We start from the raw sequence: 24,920 nt of genomic DNA, 5'->3' as shown, positions 1-24,920 counted from the left end.
CTAGTATCTTTTGAAATATTTCATAATTCATTTTTTTAAAAAAAGATTTTATTTGACAGAGAGAGACACAGCGAGAGAGGGAACACAAGCAGGGGGAGTGGGAGAGGGAGAAGCAGGCTCCTCGCTGAGCAGGGAGCCCAACGCTGGGCTTGATCTCAGGATCCCGGGATCATGACCTAAGCCGAAGGCAGATACTTAATGACTGAGCCACCCAGGCACCCCTCATTTTTTTCTTGATACTGAGGGAGGGATGCTCTGTCACTTCTCACTACATTTTACTCTGAAGCAGAAGTTTTCTCATGTTCTTTTCCAGTTAGTTCAAATAAAGATCGGAACAAGGTCCACACATTCCATCTTTAAGACTCTGAATTTATAGATTTTCCATCCTTGGGCGCCTGGGTGGCTCAGTTGGTTAAGCGACTGCCTTCGGCTCGGGTCATGATCCTGGAGTCCCGGGATCGAGTCCCGCATCGGGCTCCCTGCTCTGCGGGGAGCCTGCTTCTCCCTCTGACCCTCCCCACTCTCATGTGCTCTCTGTCTCTCTCATTCTCTCTGTCTCAAATAAATAAATAAAATCTTTAAAAAAAAAAAAAGATTTTCCATCCTTGTTTTTGTTTTTCAATTTATTTGTTGAAGAAACTGGCTCATTTGTCCTGTTGAGTTTTTTTTGGGTTCCACTGATTGACTCTACTTAGTATCATTTAACAGATTCCTCTGCCCTCTGTATTTCCTATAGTCTGGCAGTTAGATCTGCAGTATTGATAATATTCAGGTTTAATTTTTTTGGCAAGATCATTTCATAGGTTGTACTGTGTATTTCCTCTTTTATTATATAATTCCTATGTATTTTTTTTTTCAAAAAAAGTACTTTCAAAAGATATTTGAGAGGGGGGGAGGGGCAAAGAGAGAGGGACAAGCAGACTCTGCGCTGTGCGTGGAGGACATCTTGGGGCTCAATCCCACAACCCATGAGATCATGACCTGAACTGAAACCAAGAGTCAGATACCCAGCTGACTGAGCCACACAAGCACCTCTCAAAAAAACTTTTTAATTGATGTATAGTTGACAATTCCTACATATTTATGCCCAGCTCAAATGTCATTTCTTCTCAGTAGTTTTCCCTGATCTGCATTCTTTCTAAACCCTCCTGCCATCTCTATTTCCATAGTACTTTCCCTCTCATCATCACCTTTTCATTTAGGAGTCCATGACACTCCCTCCCACAATGCCTCTTTGTAGTTTGGAAGCTCCTTGAGGGCAAAAATCATACTTTATTCATCCTTTTAGCCTCATGCCATAGTATCCCATCTATTTGGGCAGCTATAACAAGATACCACAGGCTGCCAGCTTATAAACAACAGAAATTTATTTCTCCCAGTTCCGGAGGATGGGAAGTCCAAGGTCAGAGTGCTGGCAGATTTGATGTCTGGTGAGAACCCACCTCCTGATTCAGAGATGGCCCTCTTCTTGCTGTGGAAGGGAGGTGGTGGTGGAAAGTAGGAGGGATCTCTCTGAGGCCTCTTTTATAAGGACACTAATCCCATTAATAACTATAAGGGTGATCTAATCACCTCCCAATGGCCCCACCCTCTAATGTCACCACCTTGGGGGTTAAGATTTAAACATACAATTTTGGAGGGATACATTCAGACCATAATATTCTACTCCTGCCCTCCAAAATTCCTGTCCTTCTCACATGTCATCAACTCAAAAGTCTAAGTCCAAAGTCTCATCTAAATATCATCTAAATCAAATATGGGTGAGACTTCCTGTTACAATTCATTGGGCTTTGTGATATTCAACATATTTAGACACAGCTACCTAAGGATACCTATTTTGACCAGTTTCTTTTCCAGACCTACTTTTCTGCAGGTCTAGTGATTCCACTTAGTTCTTCACATTTAAAAATCATACCCCAACTCCCATTTACTGTAGATCATAAGCTTCTTTGAGGTAATTTTTTTCAGTAGTGGAGAAAACTTTGTGCTAAGACACTAAACTTTCAGATCCAGTCTGTACTGGTTTTTCAGTCTTTAGCATTTTTCTCTGGTCTCTCCTTGGAAGATAAAAGCTGCAATGCTGGGGGTGCCTGGGTGGCTCAGTCGTTAAGCGTCTGCCTTCAGCTCAGGTCATGATCCCAGGGTCCTGGGATCGAGCCCCGCATCAGACTCTCTGCTCAGCGGGAAGCCTGCTTCTCCTCTCCCACTCCCCTTGCTTGTGTTCCTGCTCTCGCTATCTTTCTGTCAAATAAATAAATATTTTTTTTAAAAAAGCTGCAATGACGACCATGCTATGAAAAGTGAGCTAAGCAACCCAAATCATAGTATTTTATAAGGTTTGAAATGTCTTAGAATTGCAGGTGATCTGCATTTTGGAAGAAGATTCAGCCTTTGAATTGTTACCCAGTTTACATTTTCTTTAATGCTGTACTATTTACAATCAATTAACCGTTTTTATTTATCTTACTACTTTGGGAAAGGATGGATGTGAAAGACAGACTGTAATCCAAGCACCTCGTTGGGTCCTTCTGAGGTCACGTACCAAAGGTAAGATTTGGCTAAGTTGCAGTTGCAGCAGAAAGGACCAGAGTCTAAACTCTACCACTTGCTGCCCAAGTATCAGAAGCCACTGATTCCAAGTTTAAAGACCTTCCTCTGATGGAAATGTGACAATACAAGGCAGCTGGTGTGAGAGGGCGGCAGCCCACAGAAACCGGGCTCTCTATGTACTTTCTAGTCTTCTGTTTTAAGTGTGAAGTATTTTCTTGGTTTTGACAAATTTCTATGTCTGTCCCTGCCACCTTGACAATTCATTCTGAGTTCGACCCAGTTTCTGGTTAAGTCCTTGGTGCCAGAGCAATTACCACTAGCCTCCATCTGGCTGTGTTCCTGGGTGCCTAGCTTTTGTACTTACCCATGGTCACCACTCTTGGTCTCCCATTTGGCTCTGCCCTCCTAGCAGTCATTGGAACTTGGTTTAGGCCTAACTCCTACTCATCCTTCGGGTGCCAGGTCATAGGTCATTGCCATAGGGAGGACTTCCTTGACACCCGAGATGGGTTCAGGCCTTCCTGATGTATGCCTTCAGACTTTCCTATATTTTACCTTCAAGGTACTTACCACAATTTATAATTATTTTTGTCATCTATTCTGCTCATCTTGTGTCTTCAGCACCTGGGACAGTACCTGGCATATAGTACTCAATAAATGTATTGCGTAAACACGAACAAATGAAGCTTGTGATGTGGGCTCCCACCTCTTTTAGGGTACAATTGTATATGACCTCGAGCTAGTTACAAAACTTATCTGAGTCTCAGTTTAAGCATGTAAAGTAGGGCTAATATCGTTCTATCTACCCCACAGTTTGGGGTGTGCATGGAGCAGATGCTTAGTGAATGTAGAATGAGTGATTGCACATGTCATCTCTGTGATAAGAGACACCTATATTTTAACAAGAATTTCTTTTACCTAACAGATGAGAGAAATTGAGTACCCAAGCAAGAGGAATCTTGTTTATCAAGTGGAAAATAAAATTCAGGATTCCATATACCTTTGCCCAAGGGTCCATTATTTCTCTTCTGCTTACAGCTTAATACTAGATATTTTTTAACAGGGGAGTGGGAATTTTTTTGCATGGATTTGGACCAAACTAGTAATGACTGACTTTTCCAATTCCTAAGAGGTTTGTGTCTGTCACAGACTTTAAGTTTGGTCCACCAAGAATCAGATTTTAGATTGCTTGTACCTTAAAAACTTGTAAGAAAGCAGCAGTGGTGAATGTGAATCTGAATACCAAAGAGAACTCTAATACCTCTATAAGCTAACATTTTCATCAGTTGGTACAGCTTGACTGGTCTTCTGAAACAGTGGTTGGATAAGATCCTGAATTTGGAGTGATGGCAAAATTGTTTTCAGCCTAACAATTCTTCGTACTCCAAGCCTCACAGGCTGGCCTAGCTTAACCTACCTATTTCTGCATTTCCACCATCAGTGCAGTGAAGATACGTTGCATATAAAATACCAGTGCTACCCAGTTTTTCCTTTTCTTGCTCATCTCTTCTTCACCATGTCCACCCACTTCTGGAATTTCTCCCACCCAATATTTCCTTAGGCATACAGGATACAGAGAAGGGAAAAGATGAAGGAAGGGTCCAAATGTAAGTAGATTTATATATTTTATTTGAGCCTCATCTCTTTGGAGAAAGGGAAACAGATGAAAGGACTAAGCTAGAGATGGTTGGACAATATCCCCAGAGGTATGGGGTATACAAAGAAGGAAATCTTTCACTAGAATATCTGCTGAAGGTGAAATGAGGTAAGCCTAGATAGGGAATTCAGAGATAATTCTTGGTATTTAGTATTGTGATCTGGGAGTGAGATCCCAGTGCTGAGCAAGCAAGAGGCTAGCAGATGGAGGGTCCCAAAACAAGAATTGCTAGGTTTTCTGACCAAGTGAACCCATTCGGGCAAGGAGGATTTGCCAAGGGAATCTGACTCCTTATTCCCAGTTCATTTCCTAAGGATCCACAGTTTTATTGCCCTTGGGTGAATATGAATTCTTATGTTGACGCCTCCTCTCCAATGACTGTGTCCTAGGCCGATCCTGACTTGGGGAGCTGGGAGGCATGGACTGATACAGAGGCCAGTACTGCTGCCGAGGGTAAGTATGAGCCCTTGGTCTGGGTTTGGACTCAGACTCAGGCTTGAGCTCCAATTCAGGCTCTAGCTCTAGTTCAGGCTCTAGCTCAGATTCAGGCTCTAACTCTGACTCAGGCTCCATCTCATGATCCAGGTCTAGCTCTAGATCCAGCCCAGCTTCTTGTTCTGACTCCAGTGTGGGCTCCAGCTCCAGGTCTAGCTCCAACTCCTCCCCTGTTATTGGTTCCTGAACCATGGTGTAGTCTGGATTTATGTTTTTGGAGACATCTAGAAGACTGCGGTTCATTTTATGTCCTGACTCTCCATTCTAAAATACACACAATTAGATGGGTTAAAATTTCCAATTAAATTTAACTTTTGAACAGTCAAGGAATTTCAGAATACAATAGGACTTAAGATACGAGAAATCATGAGTTCCTGGCAAAGTAGAAGATATTTCTGGCTCACATCTGCTTTTCATCTTTGCACCCGCCAGTTCCTTGTTTACTCCCTATTCTTCAGGCTCTATTAATCATAACTTCTGATTTCTTTGGCTTTCCTAGCTAGCCTGGATTTCATGATCAACCATTAAAACAGCAGTGGTCTTGGCAGCATTCTGAAACATCTTGTCTTCTTGATCTTACTTGTCTTTCCAACCCCTAGTGTAATTCTGGCAGGGCATGTAAGGCCCTTTGTGACCTTGCCTCTTGCCATCTTCTTTAGCTTTACCCACATCTGTAGTCTCCACCCTTTGCTCTAGCCTTAAAGATAACCAAAGATGTCTGACTTCTGCTTACCTTTGCTCATGCTGCTCCCTGTGCCTGCCTTGTCCTTCTCCACCTTGTCCACATACACTTATTCACCGTTCCAAATTCAGATCAAAGATGACCAACCAGGATCATAGCTTCCTTTGTGTTCCAACTACACCTCACTCACACCTCTATCACAGTGCCAATAATGTATTGCCTTATTTATTTACAAATCTATTTCCCCTATTAGACTCTAAGCTCCTTGAGGTAAGGCAATGCCTGGTTTTTGATAACCCCAGTACCAGGCACTGAGCCTGTCACATAGCAGATGCCCCACAGGCTTGGTGAATCAGCTTTGCAGAAGCATTCCATAGAATTAACAACTTTCACCTCTTCTGAAACAATTTTTTCTCTTCAGCCATATGACACTCTTTTGCTTTTCCTCCTTCCTTCCTGGTTGCTCCTTTCTGGTCTATTTGTTGTCTCCTCTAATTCTTTTGGACTTCTAAATGTTGGTAAACCCCAGGGCTCGATCCTGGGAACTTCTGCACCTACACTCCTTCATAGGCAATGTTATTTAGTCCCATATTTTCATTATTATCTATGTGCCAATGACTTCTTGGTTATAACCCTTCCCCTGATCTGCTCGTTCATATACCCATTTCCATTCTGACATCTCCACTTGGATGTTTACCGGGCATCTTGAATTTAATACATCCAAAGTAGAATTTGCTCCTCTCCTAAGCTCCCTAGCTTAGATGTCAGAAAAAAATTTTGACATATTCAATACCAAGTCTTAATATAAGTCCTGATAAGGATGTTAGTAAACTAGAAAAATACTTTTTAAAAACAGAGTATAGACATTGGGGAGGGTATGTGCTATGGTGAGCGCTGTGAATTGTGTAAGACTGTTGAATCACAGACGTGTACCTCTGAAACAAATAATACATTATATGTTAAAAAAAAAAGAAGATAATAGGAAGAGAGAAATGAAGGTGGGGAATCGGTGGGGGAGACGAACCATGAGACACTGTGGACTCTGAGAAACAAACTGAGGGTTCTAGAGGGGAGAGGGGTGGGGGGATGGGTTAGCCTGGTGATGGGTATTAAAGAGGGCACATACTGAATGGAGCACTGGGTGTTATATGCAAACAATGAATCATGGAACACTACATCAAAAACTAATGATGTAATGTACGGTGATTAACATAACATAATAAAAAAAAAGAAAAAATAAAAACAGAATAAATATGATGTCTATCTTAAGCCAACTGTTACCACTATCCTTAATAGAGATACATAAGAAGTTTTTCTCATAAAATTCAGGAGTAAGACAAGACAGCCCATTATTACTTACATTGTTCTGGGAGATCTAGCTAATGCCATAATATATGATACTGAAATAAGCATTTTGACAATTGGAAAATAAGGTATTTATATTATTTGTAGAAAATATTTTTCTATTTAGAAAACTCAAGAGAATTAACAATGAAACCTCTTAGGTCTAATAAAAGGATTCACAAAGGTGGCCAAATAATTTTATACAAATCAATGGGTTTCCCATAGGCTAGCAATTGCCAGGTAGAAAATATAATGAAAAAGAATGTTCATTTAAAAAAATCAATAAAAGTATAAAACAAAGTATAAAGTATTTAGAATTTGTCTGTATAAGGAAAATCACAAAATCTTACTATGAATGCAACATTTAAAAAGACTGAATAAATGTGACAACAGCCCATGTTCCTAGATAGGAAGAACAAATACTGTAAAGATAGCAATTGTCAAATTATTTTATATTTTTAATGCAATTCTAATGAGATTTTGAGTGGGATCCTTTTTGCGGGGCAGAGTTGGGGTGCTGACAAAAGATTTAAAAGTTTGTTTGGAAGAATAAATTGGTGAGAATGACTTAGCAGATTTTGAAATAGAGGACTGGTGACACATGACTTCTTAACCAAATGCTAAATGTATTACAAAGCTGTATGGAAACTATACTCAACAGTGAAAACACTAAGTTGGAAATAGACTTCAGTGTTCATAAGAATGTAATATTTTATAAAAATAGCATTTCTAATCAGTGGAGGAAAGATAGCTTATCCAGTACATGAGTTAGCTCAGAATGGTTTGCTGTACAGATAAGAAATAAAGATTACTCTTTAACACCACACACTGAAATATATTCTAACTAGATTAAAGAATATAATATATAAACAGCTAAAACATAAAAATCTAGAAGAAAATACAATTTATTTCCTAAGTGAGATGACATTCTAAACAAAAGGCAAATGGAAAATAAGAGAAGGTTAATATAGGAAAGACAATGTAATATGCAAAGCAAATCTGCCAAGTATATCATAATTATAAATAAAATAGAGAAAATTTCACTTAGAGTAAAGGCAGACTACATAATTCAGACCTCCTACTGAGGACAGCCACAAGAGCTGGGTAAAATATTTTGAAATGTCTGCTTGAAGACACTACAAAGCTAACAAATATCATGAAGAACTACCAGGCCAAGATTTGGAAAAGGTGAAAATCTACAGAGGTGAGTCTGGCATTTGGGACCAGTTTTGTAGAAGGTATTTGATGATTTTGAAGTGACACATATATACAGAGCAGTGCTTTTGACAACTTCAAGGGCTTACGAGTTGCCAAAGTTGCATTCCAGGGTCTGCCAAGGGAGGGGCTGTGGCACGCAGCCACGGCTGGGCTGCGGGTCATCTGGATGGCCTAGAACACCTCAAGTCTAAAATCAGATCAGTTAACCTGGATCACTAGTGCCTCCAGGTACTTGGCAAAACAATCAAATTCTTTCCAGAAGAAAAATATCATCCTGGGCCCCAAATTATTTTTATAAACATTTTCTAAATACAATGTCTGGCACACACCCAAAGATTACCAGGCACACTAGACTGACAGTGAAAGATGGACGTTGAATCTCCTAGGCAGTGGTTCTCAAAATGTGGTTTCTGTATCAGTAGTATCAGCGTTAACCAGTACTTGTTAGCAATGCAAATTCTCAGGCCCTACCCCAGACCCACTGAATCAGAAATTCAGGGGATATGGCGCACAGAGGGATCTGCAGTCCATGTTTTAACAGCATATTTTGGTGATTCTGATGCGTACTAAATTTTGAGAGCCATAGGAAATCTCTAAGCATAAGCAGGAGGACCTCTGTCAGAAATGTTAAGAGAATTATTGCTGCATGTAGGGATAAACCTGAAACACTCTGAGGTTTCTTCCAACTGAAAGGCTTTGTGACTCTATGATTTTATAGGTGGGAGTGGAGTATAGAGCAGAATAGAAAAAATATGTCCATTGAGGAAAAATTTGTTCTGGATAAGCAGAGGCACATAACCTGTGAGAATTATCAATAAGCAAGGGAAATACATTACTTTAAAAAGAAAAAGAAAGTGGGGTGCCTGGCTGACTCAGTCTTTAGAGGATGCAACTCTTGATATCAGGGTCGCGAGTTCAAGCCTCATATCAGGCACAGAGTTTACTTGAAAAAGAAAAAAAAAAGGCCGTGTTTTACAAGCTTGGATATCTTTTACTTCTTCAAGTGTTCAAAAAAACTTATTACTCTGGTAATACTTGTCATAAAAAATCCAAACATTATTAAAATGAATTAAGTCAAAGAATCAGGGGTTTAATTAAAAAATAATTTCTAGTCATTAGATAATATTTGGTGCCCATCTGTATTTTAATTTCCTTTTCTTTGAGTGGGGGGCAAGGGGATACCTTTAACCTTCACAGACACTGATTTAAAAACACTGAAATAGGCCCAGGTCTTTACTTAGTATTAATAAATGCTAAAAGTTCTGGCTTATAGATCATTCTCCTTTGCATTTGTCAGGTTGAGTAACTCTTATGTTACTCCCAATGTAAATAAGAGCCAAAGTGTTAGATTGTCAGATCTTTACATCTGCTAGTCCATCAGCTGTTATTCATCCTAAAGGTGGTGTAGGGATGGATTCTAAAGGTATAGCTAGGGGAGATATTTAAAATATTCAGTAACTGGGATGGCACTGGCACTAACCAAGCTTGCTATAAAAGGATCCTTGAGACCTCTGCTGTGTTGGGTAACACTCTCTTCAGTTGGGAAAAGATCCTGAATGGCACCCAGATGCCACGGCAGTGGGGAGACCTTGGGACTCAGTTCCACTGCTATTTACCAACTGGTAAGGGAGCCCTTCGATGTCCCAAAATTTGGCACAGCCATACTCAAAAAACTTTCCTGGCCATTGCTCATCTCTACTCAATCAAGTGTCTCCCCCTGCTCACCCCCCACAAGGATGCTTCACATCATCCAACCTTGTCTGTTTCTGAGTAGGTTTCCTGTATCACTGTCTCAGATTCGTCCATGCTTAACTCGGATGACTCTGGAAACTTCCTCGACAAGGCAAACAGCACAGCGTCATGGAGGGTGAGGAACAGCTGGGCCTTGGTGATGCCAGCGTCAAAGAAATCATTCCTCTCAAAGGCCCTGACCACAGAAGCTACAAACCAAACCCAGAACACACACAAGGTCAGACACCTGGGGAGGAGAGCATTCAGGGTGCAAATAGCCCTCTCATAGGGTGAAGGATACTCACAGTGACACCCTGAAATGAGTACCAAAATGTTCGCATTTTGGAAAGCATTGCACATCTGTGAGGAGAGAGTAAATCAGCGTTAGTTATCTTCATGCTCACTAGGAAAGGGCCTTCTGATTAGCTAAGTTTTTTTTTTTTTTTTAAGATTTTATTTATTTATTTCACAGAGAGAGAGAGAGTGAGAGCAGGAACACAAGCAGAGGGAGAGGGAGAAGCAGGCTCCCTGCTGAGCAGGGTGCCTGATGTGGGGCTCGATCCCAGGACCCTGGGATCATGACCTGAGCCAAAGGCAGACGCTTAACGACTGAGCCACCCAGGCGCCCCTGATTAGCTAAGTTTTAATACCCTTTGGTCGTTCACTTGTCTGGAGTATATGTATCTCTGCATTCCAATTCAGCTCTATAAACATTTGATGAGTGGACTTTCATATGCCAGGAAATGTCTAAAGTGCTGGGAATATGAAAGAGAATCAGATGTTCTCATGTGGGGTGGGGAGTGAGAGGGAGTGTTGCCCATGGTCTCAGGTGGGAAACAGTTCACATAAATAATGCTCCTGAGCACAGTGCTAGGAGAGAGACAGGCACAGGTGTGATGGGGACATACTGCACAGCCCTCAGGAACAGCCAGATCTTGGTATTATTGCTTAGTGTATGCATGTGACCCCCTTCTTCCTGGAGTTCACTGAGGAGGAAAAAAAAAAAAAAAGTGGCCCAGAGACGGTCAAGTGACATATAGAGAATGGAGTTCAGGAATCCTGAGGCTCATATTCAGAACTACTCTCCACAGCCCAGCAGCACAACCAAAGACAGAAAAGTCCCAAAGATAAGACATTGAGTTTAATTGAATCTGAAAACGGGGTGGAGACAAGGATGTCTTGGATGGGGGAGCCCTTAACATTAACTTCTTCTGAGCCTCTCATTTTATAGATGAGGAAATGAAGATCCACTGCAATTTACTAAACTACCTTGGGTCAGATGGACAGCGAATGGTAGCAAAGCCAGGATAGAGGACACAACCACAGATGGCCAACCAGAGTTCTTTCTGCTCTGAGAAGTTTCCTGTTGCCTCAGACCAAAGAGGAGCTGGACTCATATAAGGGAGAATCATAGTTCTTTAGGAAAAAGAAGATTTGATAAGATAGGATCAGAGGATAAAAGAAGGAAAATCAACCAAAGGATCGGAGGATAAAAGAACGAAAATCAACCAAAGGAGTAGATCTCAAAAAAAAAGGTGGGTGCAGTCAGACCCAGGAAGTGAGTGTTCAGGATGTTTACACCTGAGCCATCACCAACAGGAGCAAGAGTGGAAGAGAGGGCTGTAGAGGGACATAAGCTGGCTGAAAAGCAGATATTGTACTTAGGAGACATTAACAATAAAGCTGATATGGCTAGTTGTGCATCTAACTGTCCACATAAGGAGAGGAATGACAACTTTTGGAGAAACCAGAGAGTAGGAGAGAAGCCAGGACTCAGGGACACAACTTCTGAAGAACAAGTCATCCCTGCCCTTTTTACCCAAAGATGCAGGCAAGGAGGAAGGAACTGGGGAAATCCTGTGGGTCCTGGACAAGGCAGCCCCAGGCTTGCAGAGCCCTCTTATCACATCTTCACATCTGAGAGTCTTTGACAAGGTCTATTGCAGAGCAGCGATATGGTGGAGGATTCTTGGTGTGCTTTTTTTCTATAGCATTCAGACCTGTTCTTGAAAAGATCTGAACTCCTAGGATATATTGGGAGTGGCACAGATTGCTGCTTCAGTGGTATTAAAATTTCCCACTTTTGAGTTTTTGAGAAATAATATGCCATGCTTAGAGAACCAATCCCAGTTCAATAAATCAGAGTGGTTCATTTTCTTTTTAATCTGGTTGACTTTTTTTTTTTTTTTAAGATTTTATTTATTTGTCAGAGAGAGAGAGAGCACAAGCAGGGAGAGCAGCAGGCAGAGGGAGAGGGAGAAGCAGGCTCTCCACTGAGCAGGGAGGCCAACGCGGGGCTCGATCCCAGGACCCCGGGATCATGACCTGAGCTGAAGGCAGATGCTTCACCGACTGAGCCACCCAGGCACCCCTTACTCTGGTTGACCTTAAATTGTCTTTAGTGTCCAAGTTTCTAGTGGCCCCAGAGTCACATAGCAGCTGAGCCAGACAGACAGCATTCAATTGGGATCTGGGCAGGCAGGGGCAGGGGTAGGAGGGGATCAGGGCTCTTGTGAAAGCCTCCTCAATACTTACCTGTCTTAACACCACTGAAGCCTGTGGATCCACAAAATGGACCATGGAGAAATCCAGGATAATGGTGTGGATGCTGGGTAGAAGAGAGATATCTGAGAAGGGGAGGAATGATCTGTCCCTCCCCTGGTTTTCAGCAATGCCAGGCAGTGGCATCGAGCTGTTTCTAGAGGGGTTATTAGAAAGCCAAGCTTTGTCCACAGCCTTATAGTTTGGCCCAGGGTTTCTGTGAGACATGGAAGATATGGTGTATGGTACTTGTTCATTGGATGTGGACTGACTCATGTTCATGCTCTCGAAACGTGAGCAGCGGATCAGGTTAATGGAGGAGGAGTCTTGGTCCTGTTTACTTTCAAATCGTTCTGTATAGACAACCTGAAACAACAGAGTTAGGGGAGGACAGTGAGGAGGCTCAGAGGAGGGCTACTATGCCATTTCTGTCTATGGACTCACCCTCCTCTCTGGCAGGAAAGCTCCCTGTGGACTGGGAGCTTGGATTTCACTTGGATACCTCATTGTCACTTTGAGCTCACAACTAAAACCACATTCACCAGTGTTTCCTTCCCAACTTCCCTCGGTGTACCAGGGATGATTTCATTGTCCTGCGAGCCAGACTTAAAATCACCTTTGCTTTACTCCTTCCCCTCATCCCTGGGTTCTAATTTGTCTCCCGCACCTCCTAACACATTGTTTGAAGTGTTTCCTCCATCAGTCCCTTTCTCAACGCCTCCACCTTTCATCAGACTTCCTTAAGAAGATAGAAGTTACTCGAGCAGGGCTGTCTTTGCCTTCTGCTCCTTTCATCCTAACAGGCCTGGAGTGCCTGCCATAGCTTAAGGACAGGACCAAGTCCCAGGAATACAGTGGGCATGCAGTCACAGGCACCAGCTTCTGCCTGTGTGTCCATTCAAAGGAGAAACAAAAACATAGATAGACAAGAACTATAAGGTACATGGAAAAATTTTTTAAAAGTTCATTTGCTAGAGTGGTATAGTTTGGGGTGATGTTTCTTCTTTTTTTTCTGTTGTGCTAATCATATTGCTTATGAAATAAATTTTAAAAACATTAAATGTGAAGGTAAAAACTGTACAAGGTAGTATATGTTGTAGAGCAAAAAAAAAAAAAAGTGGTATGGATGGCTAATAAATTATAGTTCAATGGAGAGGGGTGTTCCTCAAGGCTTGAGAGTCCCTTAGGCCAGGCCTTTGGGGGAACAGTGGAGGATGGGCTCAGTGGCGGGGAGATGCAAGGTCCTTCAGGTGGAAGGAGACCTCTGAGAGCCTCCCCTTACTCTCCCTCATCCACTCTACACACTCTTGTCCCTTAAGGACTTTCAAGATTCACTCGCACCTATTGTCTGCCTGAACTTACTTCCTAGGACAAGCCTCTTACTCAGAGGACCCCATACTTATTTCCACCCCAGTGTATTTGTCCAACCTTATCCACAGACTGGGAATCCTCTTTTTCCCCATCTGACCTAAATCCAAATTTCTCTCTCCTGCCTAGCTCAAGTCCATGGTTACCAGGAGATTTGCCTGACTTTTTGAACTCATGCCGATCTTTCTTTATCTGAAGTCTTAGAGTTGTTAAATTTAAAGACACAATTCTGAACATGACAGTATACTGTGTGGAATGGTTGACTGTCCTACTTCACCAATTTTTTAAAAACATTTTATTTATTTGAGAGAGAGAAAGCATGAGAGAGACAGAAACACGAGCCAGGGGAGGGGCAGAGAAGCAGACTCCCCACTGAGCAGGGAGCCCGATGCTGGACTCAACCCAAGGACTCTGGGATCATGACCTGAGCCAAAGGCAGAAGCTTAACCAACTGAGCCACCCAAGCACCCCTACACTTCATCAATTTTAAGATGCACCACACTTTTTTATATTGTCAAGAAAGAAAAACAAATCACTGCAAACTAAACTGTGACATGCCATCAATTACACAATGGATCCAAATTTCAGAGATGTGAAAAGAACATATATCTTAGGATTGATAAAATACAGAAATAGCCTTGTAGGTCACATTAATAGAGAGTCATCTCCCTAGTCTGACTTAAAATTCCATGTATTGGGGCCCCTGGCTGGCTCAGTCAGTAGAGCATGCAACTCTTGATTTCAGGGTTGTGAGTTCGAGCCCCATGTTGGGTGTAGAGATAACTTAAAAATAAAATTGTTAAAATAAAATAAAATAAAATTCATGAATTGTTTCAAAATAATTTTGTGATTTTGAGGGGCTATATACGGGTGGGCATAGAGATGAAACAAAATTGACCATGAGTTGATAAATCTTGAAGTGGATGGTGGGAATATTGAGGCTCATTATACTTGTCTCTACTTTTGTTTATGTTCAAAATTTCCTTTTTTTTTTTTTAAAGATTTATTTAGGGGCGCCTGGGTGGCTCAGTCGTTGGGCGTCTGCCTTCGGCTCAGGTCATGATCCCGGGGTCCTGGGATCGAGCCCCGCGTCGGGCTCCCTGCTCCGCGGGAAGCCTGCTTCTCCCTCTCCCACTCCCCCTGCTTGTGTTCCCTCTCTCGCTGTGTCTCTCTCTCTGTCAAATAAATAAATAAAATCTTTAAAAAAAAAAAAGATTTATTTATTTGACAGAGAAAGATAGCAAGAGAAGGAACACAAGCAGGGGGAGTGGGAGAGGGAGAAGCAGGCTTCCCGCAGCTCAGGGAGCCCAATGTGGGGCTCGATCCCAGGACCCTGGGATCATGACCTGAGCCGAAGGCAGACGCCTAACGACTGAGCCACCCAGGCACCCTATGTTCAAAATTTCCACGAAAAAACATTTTTAAAAAAGAACAACCTGGATGAAGCTCCAGGACATTATGATGAGCGAAGTAAGCCAGTCACAAAAAGACAAATCCTGTATGATTCCACTTAATGAGGGATCTGGAATAGTCAAATTCATAGAGACAGAAGGTAGAATGGGGGTAGCCAGGGGCTGGGAGGAGGAGGAAACGGGGAGCTGTTGTTTAATGGGGACAGAGCTCCAGTTTTGCAAGATGAAAAAAAATCTGCAGATAGATGGTAGGGATGGTTGCACAACAATGTGAATATATTTAACGCCACTGAACTGTATACTTCAAAATGGTTAAGATGGTAAATTTTATGTGATGTGTTTTACCTCAATAAAAAAGAAAAAGAAAAAAGAACTACCTGAGGACAGAGACCCTTCAAATTCGTTTTCCTTTTTCATAGTGTCACAGTTCTGGGTGTAGAGTAGAAGTTCAATAAATACTAGGTGATCCTATTCTACTCTAAAGTGTATTTGCTGATGCCCTGTAAACACCCTCTATGATGCTCAGTGCAGTGTGGAAACAAAAATTAGAGAGAGTGGTAATTCTGTCCTCTTGGCAGGAAAGTTGGTGTTTTCAGGGAGTTGAGTAGAACTTATGCTCCATTAGGGTATATGCGAATGAGAATGGGTGCTTAGTGTTTGCAGGTGTCTACATCAGGGGACAGGAGGTGTTTTTGTCGGGGGGAGTAAATGTGCGTGTGTGTGTGTGTGTGTGTGTGTGTGTGTGTGTGTAGATAGAATTCCCCTCCAGGTATAGGTATAGACTGGGTGAAAGGCCCCAAAGCTAGAAATGAGCTCTTTGGAAAGGGAATAAATATTAGACGAAGGGAATTAATTTAGACCAAGTCTGAGTTGGAAATAATGAACACTTTGTAATTCATCAGCTAAAATAACCTTCAGATGGTGTAAAATTTCCATCTATACTTATCCACCCTCCACTCCCCATCATCGTTTCCTTGGTCACAGGCAGACATCAGAAGACCCTGGCACATCCTTAAGAACCCCAGCCACGTCGACTCTGCTGCCTTAGTTGGAATTAGAAACAATCTTATTTTTTTTAGAGGGGGGATGAGGAGCAGAGGGAGAGGGAGAGAGAGAATCCCAAGCAGGCTCCATGCCCAGGACTGAGCCCGACTCAGGGCTCGATCCCACAACCCCAAGATCATGACCTGAGCCAAAATCAAGAATCGGATGCTTAACCGACTGAGCCACCCAGGGGCCCCTAGAAAACAACCTTTAAGTCACTTATTTTCAGAAATCTAAAGCCAGGCAGGTAAGTTAGAGAAATAGGTATAACTAAGGTATTACTATCAATCTCAATAGGCAGAGTGTACTCTCTGTGCTCAGATTAGTCACTGGCCATTGAATAGGGACTCAAACATCTCCTCCTACCTACTTAAGTCAAGATTTAATCTCAAAAGGGGCCCCGTGTCTTCATTTCTGAGTAGAAATCTTTGATTTCCAATTACCCCAGAGCCCACCTAAGAGCCAAAGTCCCTGAGGGGGTTTCAATTTTCTTTCCTTGCTTCTTCTTTTTCAACGACTAATGCATGTGTCTTTATAAAATGTGGAGAATGTTATGCAGAAAGGAAGAGACGTTTCTAACCCTGGGCGACAGCTCTACTTCATCACAGTTGCAGAAACACTGACATATCTTCTCTTCCCGTGAGCCTTCTTCACTTTGATTAAACAGACGGAACACTTCTTCTTCTTTAAGAGGCACCCTTACCATTTCAACCTGAGAGAAGTAAGAGAGGTCTCATACAGGTGGTGAGTGGGCAAAGAGGGGGCACCTGGGGAAGGGGAGGGGAGCAGGTGGAGAAAGGCAGGGGAGGCAGCCATCACCTCTTTCAACAGCTTGTGCTTTAGGTGATTAACATTGACAAATGTGATAGAGTTGCAGCACTGGAAGATTTTCACCCCAGGAAGGTTTGTAACCTGCAAGTCAAATGTAAAATGGAGGGCAATTTCTCAGCTTTTTTATGGAGAAAAAAAAAAAAAAAAAAAAAATCTCTAGAACCCCCTGGAGAATCTGTATTCTTCTTTATAAGAGGCCAGAATTAGCAAGTTCTTTCCACTCACTTTCACCCCCTGCTTTCCTGCTTTCTTCTTCCCCCTCCATTTGCTCTTTTCTTTTTCTTGGCCTCCTTCCCCCTAAAGGACGTGATCCTTAACTGGCTACTGTAGTCTAAGGATCTACCTACTTAAGTCACCTGCCTCTGCCTTCCTGCCTCCCTTTCCCCAGCTTGGCAGATGCGTATCTGTAGTACAGCCAACAACAGCAAAGGGATTTTGTAGAAAAACTAAGCAGCAGGCCTGGTCCAGCCCATCCTTTGGGCAAAGGAGCGGAACTGATTTGGAGTCTTACCTCCCGATAGTCACTGAAGCTTCTATAAATGTTGGTGTTAGGGATCTGACCCAGCAGGAGAATCTTAGTTCTGAAAGGAAATGTATTTGCTTTTAGGTCATAGTTGCCTTACCTCACCATGGCCAACCTCCTATTACCTGAGACAAAGTACCTGTGTGACCGAACAGTGATGATGAAGAAGGCAAAAGCTACTGAAACAAGTAGTCCAACATCCAGTCCCAGGAAAATGGCAGATATGAACGTCACCAACCAAATAACCTTATGGAAAAGGGGAAGAAGGGCAAGGGAAGACCATGACAACAAGCAGAATTGAGAAAACCACCAGTTCTCTCAACTCCCCTTCCCCCCCCCCCCCGCCGACACCTCGAATTTAGAACACAAATTCTACAGCCATATGGACTGACGCCATCACAAATGATTGGGTTCCAAGGCTGTCTAGCAATTCCTGTGTGCATCCTTGGTCGTTTCTCTTTTCAATTCTCTCTTGAAACCTCATGTGCAAAATAGGGATGACAATATCTACTTTATGGGCTTTGTTGAGATTGGAAATCTTGATCCTAAAGCAACCCAGAACACTCAACAAATGAATGGTAGTTGCTATTTTAAGACCTATCATGTACAACTTTTCAAGCCCTTACCCCACCACCTTTTCCATCACTCTCAGCAGCCAATCTGACTCATCTTCACAGAGCAGATAGGCTCAAACTCCCTTAAATATTTACTTCCCCCTTCACCTGCCACTTGTTAGTAGTATCCATGCTTAACTTTCCCTCATTCTCTTCCCTCCTGTTGGAAGTGCTCTCCCTCCTTCTGGGCCAAGAAGTGACCCCTCTGCACTGGACCACATCCTCTCTTAGCTCCTCAGGGACCTGGATGCCAAAACTATTCCCTTTCATGTCTCTTTGCCTCTACCAGGTCCTTCCCCTCTCATGATATTACATCTACCATCTTTTATTTTTTCCTGTTTCCCATTTATGTTGTGCTCTAGATGGAAGGAGGGTGCTCCATCGGTTAGTCTGCCTGGCAAGACACTGCCTTCTCTTAGTAAGATTTGTGCCTCCTATCCTGGAATGCGTTCACACTAACTGGATTAAAAGTCATTCACCTACGTCATGTATGACCAACCTTTTTTACTAGATTTGTATCTAACTCTAGCCATTAATTCCTTTTTATTTGCGTAGTTTTTGGAATGAGGTCTCAATATTTCCATGCACCAATAACCTTGACTTCCCCCCCTTTTCTAAGCTAGAGTATTAGTTATCAAAGAATCGCTAGTGTCCTTCATCCTGATCTCTTTTTTTTTTTTTTAATTTTCTGGGTTTTTTTAAAGATTTTATTTATTTATTTGAGACAGAGAGAATGAGAGACAGAGAGCATGAGAGGGAGGAGGGTCAGAGGGAGAAGCAGACTCCCTGCCGAGCAGGGAGCCCGATGCGGGACTCGATCCCGGGACTCCAGGATCATGACCTGAGCCGAAGGCAGTCGCTTAACCAACTGAGCCACCCAGGCGCCCCATCCTGATCTCTTTTGTTTGTTCTCGTTCCCTCTTTCCAACGTTCCCCTCTGTCCTTCCGTATTTCAGCCAGTGCATCTATACTCACACAGTCATATTGATTCTGCCTCCACAAACTGGGTAGGTTGTAAATGGTTTCAAAGTAGGGTAGGATGTTGCTCAGGATAATACCAGCCAGCACAGCCTATGGGGAAAAGGTAAACCCTGCTTCATTCTCCCCTCGGGGGTAAAACTCCCAAATCTTCACAAAGGAACCACAAAAAAAGTCAGCCATGCCACTCAGCAATGTAAAAATTATCAGGGCCTCAAAGCAGAATCTAACATACTTTAAGAAACATTTTCTTGTTTTCATGAAGTCCCTGCACTAGCTTAACATTTCTTAGCCTTTTCCTAACCATTTCTCCTCTATATGCAATGCTCTGCCTGGGAATTAGAACTGATCCTATCACCAGGAATGGCTGGGTCCAAGCTTACTCTGGTTTTCTGAGGTTACTCAGTGACCAGTGGACTCAGTAGGTCAGCAGAGGAGGGATGGGCAAAGACGAAGTCAGTAGAAATCACTTCTTTCCCATCTTCATCTTCTTTTCAGTCAAGAATCTCTAAATGTTCTGCAATTTGCAGGGACATGTGGTGGGAAGGAAAAGAAACTCCACCTCATACAGTTTTTGCAAGATTTTTGGCAAATCTTTTCTTAAACAATATATGATAAAAATGTAGCCTTTCTGGATATTAAGGTAAAACATGCTCATGTATAAAGAAAGAAGTAGACTTATATATCATTTCCATCATCCAAGAGATAACCATTGGTAACATTTTGGTATGTGCTATATATTTTTTCACACAAAATTGGAACAATATTGAAGATACTATTGTGTATCATGTTTATAAAAAAATTGTGTTGGTCCCCTTGCTAACTGGTTGAGATCCTAGCCAGGATGCTCCACCAATTACTCCAATAAGAGTTTTATAACAAGCTATCCATAATCTCTCAAGGAAGGAAGGGATCATTCATAGTTTAGTACCCATAGAGCCCCATTATTATAGCAGTTCAGCTATTCCACTGATCAGATGGTGTTCACAACTTCTCATCCAGAAACATCCTAACTAGATGCTATAAAAATAATGTGACATAACATGGTGAGCCAAAAGCAAGGGTTGTTCTGTCCCCAACGTATTTATAATAAAGGAGTGCCCTTAGTGAATTCTGACAGATTTTTATTTGTTTGCAATTTTAAAAAATTCTGATTCTTCTAGCTATAAAGAAAAAAAATCCATGTTCAAAGTGAATTAGTGAGCGGCTCTCCTAAAATAGACTCTAAGAGTTATAGCACCTTGCTATAGAAACTACATTCTGGAGATGACTTCTGCTGGGAATCGGAGGACAGCTTGTGTGATAAATACAAGCTTAATCCCACCTTCCATGCATATAGATTCTGGGGCTGAGTTCCAAGATCTCTGACTCACAAGAGCAGAAGGCAGCAGGAGCCTTGAGGTAGTCCTGCTCTTCTGAAACCTGGTATTTACCAGGTGGGATGGAGGTGTTCAAAAGGATGGGGATAACATTTACAACCACTCCAGCTTTAGGGACTGCCACCTCAGTGTGTAACCAAGCTGCTCCCCCAGTCATGAAACCTCTTCCCACCTCCCTTGGTACTATCTAAAAATGGCGAAAGGAACATTAAGGAAATTTACAAGGAAATTGTGGTCACTGAGCATTGATCTGTATTGTAACAGAGAACAAATTGATGACCGCCAATCATTGAATGCACCTGGCATCTAGATGCAAGGCGATCAGTCTCTCGCAAAGGGAAGAAACGGCAAGTATACAGAGGCAGCCCAGCTGAACAGGGTTAAAACCCACTTTCAGACCCTGCTTTCTAGTGAGCGGCAGTAATAGGGGGATTGAGTTCATATGAATGCAGAACAAGGCCTTCTGGAAACGGCTTAGGAAAACAGATGGCATGAATACACAATGAGTTTCCAAGCCTGAGTCAGTGAGGGGCGTTCTGGCATCTGAAGTCTATTTTGGTCATCTTTAACTGAATCCTTACTTATAAAACTTACTTTATAGCTGAAGCAATAAAAAGAAGATTAATGAGAATGTGAATAGTAACAATAATACCTAATATTTCTTGAGCACTTACGATTAGCTCAACACTCTTCTCTCTCTGTTATAAACATTACCTTATTGAACTCCCAGTCCTGCGAGGTGGATGCTATTATTTTAAAGGGAAGGGATGAGAGATAGGACAGGGTGACCACTGGAGACAAGGTGAATACCCCACCAAGATGCAATCTGGAGATCTGATCTTTCTCCACTCAATTATTTATCAGTTCTACTTACATTTGGCATTTCGTGGAAAAAGCGTCCCACCTTCACCATCAGGAGCAGCATCACACCTGCGCCTACCAGAGATGCAAACTGAGGAGACAGAGCCAGTTGGAGAGAGACCATCAGGAACGTATTTGTCCTTGTCTGCAACTGAGGCCTTCTGCTTGGTGAGAAGTGCGTCATTTTCTTCTTAAAAGGAGTTGAGTGTAACCATCCAGCATAAGTGCATTTTTGTTGAACTGACATTTTCAGGTCTTGTCAAAGTGCTGAGCATACACTAAGAAATACTTGTTGAATGAATGCATGAATGCTTTCTGAAAAGCGCTAAATTGTGTTGGCTATTTGAATCTTTATTGCCCTAGCTTTGCGCTGTGAAATCTGGAGTCTCCTAAGGTCAGGCTTGCATTCCCTCCCAACTTTAACTCCTCCTGGAACAGTCTAGAAAAGCCCTAGTAGACTCATCACTGTCCGCCCTAAAATCCCAACCCTTCCACTTCCCATATCACTAAATACTTCCCCCCTCGCTCTCCAGTTTGGAGCTTGGATAGCTTCCCATCGAACAGTGTTAGAAGCGCCATCTTAAAAATGCAATGATAATCATTTCTGATGTTCCTCAGTTTTTCTCTGCTTCATTACCATAAAAAAAAGTTACAAATGTGAGTCAGGGCTGCAGATAGCAGCTCTGGGTCCTATCCTAGCTGGGTGGATGACTCTGGGCTCAGTGTTGCTTGGTATGCAGTGGTTCTGATTAGCAACTAGAGAGCAAACTGAGCGACACAGTTCCCTTTACAGTCTCAAGGTGCTCTGGACATAGTCTTGAACTCAGTATGTCCTCCATGGATAAATCTCCATCATTTAAGCCCCTAATAATAAAAACTGATACAAAGCAGTATAATCACCCACTATGTTGGGGGATGTGTGTGTGGGAAGATAAAACAAACCACAAATCAGAACAATGGCATAAACAAGCAAGAACTGAGGGAGTCCCTCAAAGTTAAACCATTAAGTGAACCGCTCAGCAATGATTCTCAACTTCTATTTCTTAGGAGTGGAAAAAAAGAAAGAAAAACCTTCCTACTGGATTCCCTCTCGCTGCTCACTGCTATTTGCGTATAAATGCATCACTGAAAGTAATAGCAAGGAATTCAATTTCCTACTTCATTCTTTCCCTATCCCGGCTGCTTTGCAGCTGACACCACTTGATGTAGTGTTGAAAGGAGGATTCAGGAAAATGGACCACTACAAATGAAACTCAGGAAGTTCTACGGACAAATATTTTATACCCTTTAGAACTGAAACAGGTAACTGAGACCATAAGCTCCTCCAGCCAATGTATACATGCCTGTTGCTGGATCTAGTGTAAGGGTCTCGCTTCGGATGGTCTTTGTTGGCACTGTAGAAAAACTACTTTGATCAGCACAGGAAAATTCATCAGGACGTTTCTTCCTACCACTTCTTCTTTGTTGTTGTTCGTTTTGTTTTGTTTTTGTCTGTTTGGCTTGGTGTTTTGGTTTTTTGGTGTCCCTGGGTAAGCTTGACCTACCTACCACTTCTTTTCTCCAAGTTCTTCAGATTGAAGGAAACAAAGATATGTAGATGCTAAAACAAGCTGCATAAAACCCAGATTTACATGAGTACAAATGAGACACTGAATCCCATAAAATTTGCTGCTGAGAGAGAGTTGGGAGGCCTGCCAATAATTGTGTCTCCCTTGGCTGCACACACAAAGGAGTGGACTTTGCAATCAGAGGGCCATGCTTGGTGGCATCGTGCCTTAGGAGGATGCTTGATGGCTCTCAGAATCTCAGACTCCATGTCTGAACAGGGTCTGAAGACAGCAAGCATGTAGAACTTTACATCTCGTGCATATTTTGCTATTCTGCTCTCATTTTCCATCACTTCCCAGGTTTTCTTGAACAAAAACTGACTCAGCCTTCTTGTTGGGAATTCAAGGCACTGTGAGTTCTCACAAGCCACAGCCACTATCAACATGTGGACCCTCAGACACCAATTACTCCATACACAGTGGGTTCCATGAAATTGAAGAGTAGATTGCCAAGTACTGGCCAGAGCCTTAGGGACCTGGGGTAGAAGCTATGATTTTTTTTTTTTTTTAAGATTTTATTTGACAGAGACATAGCTAGAGAGGGAACACAAGCAAGGGGAGTGGGAGAGGGAGAAGCAGGCTTCCCACTGAGTGGGGAGCCCGATGTGGGGCTCGATCCCAGGACCCTGAGACCATGACCTGAGCCAAAGGCAGATGCTTAACGACTGAGCCACCCAGGCTCCCGAAGCTACAATTTTTGAAACTCTTAAGTGACAGGCCCTATGATAGGCACTATTATCATCTAATTTAATTCTTACAACTGTAAAGTTATCTTTATCCCCATCTTACAGATGAGGACTAGAGCCTCAAAAAGCAAAAGTAACTTGCCCAAGGTCACACATCTAGGAACCACTGAGTCAGGTTTCAATCTACCTGACCAGCTGACTCCAAGATCTAGGCTCTCTCCAACTGCCCCATTTGCTTCCTCTAAAAAGAATACAACACATTTCTTTCTTTTATTATCTCTTTCTTTTCTAATAATTTTTTTTTTTAAGCAGTTCTCATAGCCTGGGGACATGGCTAGAAGGCCAGTCCTTGGAAATCAGGGAACAGGGAAAGGAGCCCAATCATGGAGAACAGGGAAACTCAGTGGTCAGAACGAGATGAACCTGGTGATGGAGTGGGGGACAGTCCAATTGGCCACAGGTCTGGGGCACTTCACATCCCCTCTGCCCTGGCCTGCCAACACTGCAAAGCCAGGCCATGACTGGAAGAACCAATAGGTTTTGCTGCAACCAGTGAAGATAAGTGGGTTCTAGACAAGGAAAATTAAAGTGAAATCCAGAAATAAAGTGGCCTTTGGTGGCAGGTCAGGTCTGAGAGGTACAGAGCCAGCCCCTTAGCTTCTCTTTCCTATAGTCCTGAGGAACTTTGAGGAAATTAGGGTGTCCTCTGGCAAAGTGACTCAAAAATCCCCAGAGAGGAGGGATAGCGAGAATACCCCACTGCTGTGGGATGAAGAAGGCTAAATGAATCTCAGAGGCCCTTGCTTGTCCAGAACAGAAACTCAGCGTGGAGGCTGGGGAGCCCCAGTGCCTCCAGGGCCAGGGACCAACTGGCGTTCTCTGCCCAAACCAGCAATTTACTGGGCAAACTCAGGGCTCAGGGAAGGGCTGACCAACATCCTTAGGACAATGCCCCTCCTGAAGTGTCACTGCCCCACAGGGAGAGTCATTGGTAGGGAAATGTGCTGCATAGGAGAACAATGCTGCAGCAGCTGCAGAAAATAGAATGAGAGCCCCAGGCTACCTCTGAAGGGGGCACTTTGTCAGACAGGCTAAACTCAACTCAAGCTGAACTGAAGGCCTTCTTCCTTCCTGCTATCTACACATAGCCTAACCTTCTTTGTTTCTTTTTTTTTTAATTTTTAAAAGATTTTATTTATTTATTTGACAGAGAGAGACAGCGAGAGCAGGAACACAAGCAGGGGGAGAGGGAGAAACAGGCTTCCCGCCGAGCAGGGAGCCCGATGCGGGGCTCGATCCCAGGACCCTGAGATAATGACCTGAGCTGAAGGCAGCCGCTTAATGACTGAGCCACCCAGGCACCCCTCTTTTTTTTTTTTTTTTAAGATTTTATTTATTT

At 42.7% G+C, this 24,920-nt stretch overlaps 1 protein-coding gene across 1 annotated transcript in view; it reads right to left on the bottom strand.

Moving 5' to 3' along the window:
* Window positions 1-4,516: 4,516 nt before the first annotated feature.
* The window catches only part of SLC26A8 (solute carrier family 26 member 8), an 80,772-nt gene continuing 60,368 nt past the window's right edge, over window positions 4,517-24,920 (bottom strand). The window contains exons 10-19 of the mRNA XM_021684638.1: window positions 21,242-21,319; window positions 18,986-19,081; window positions 17,536-17,642; window positions 17,385-17,454; window positions 16,862-16,954; window positions 16,623-16,754; window positions 12,213-12,584; window positions 9,983-10,037; window positions 9,702-9,886; window positions 4,517-4,966 (exon numbers count right to left, since the gene is read on the bottom strand). Of these exons, the coding sequence (XP_021540313.1) occupies window positions 4,517-4,966; window positions 9,702-9,886; window positions 9,983-10,037; window positions 12,213-12,584; window positions 16,623-16,754; window positions 16,862-16,954; window positions 17,385-17,454; window positions 17,536-17,642; window positions 18,986-19,081; window positions 21,242-21,319 (1,638 nt within the window). The remainder of the gene's footprint in view (window positions 4,967-9,701; window positions 9,887-9,982; window positions 10,038-12,212; window positions 12,585-16,622; window positions 16,755-16,861; window positions 16,955-17,384; window positions 17,455-17,535; window positions 17,643-18,985; window positions 19,082-21,241; window positions 21,320-24,920) is intronic.

The sequence above is a fragment of the Neomonachus schauinslandi genome, chromosome 8 (assembly GCF_002201575.2).
Source record: "Neomonachus schauinslandi chromosome 8, ASM220157v2, whole genome shotgun sequence".
Lineage (NCBI taxonomy): Eukaryota > Metazoa > Chordata > Mammalia > Carnivora > Phocidae > Neomonachus > Neomonachus schauinslandi.
The sequence above is the reverse complement of the archived record's forward strand: the minus strand, read 5'-3'. Positions and strand labels throughout refer to the sequence as shown.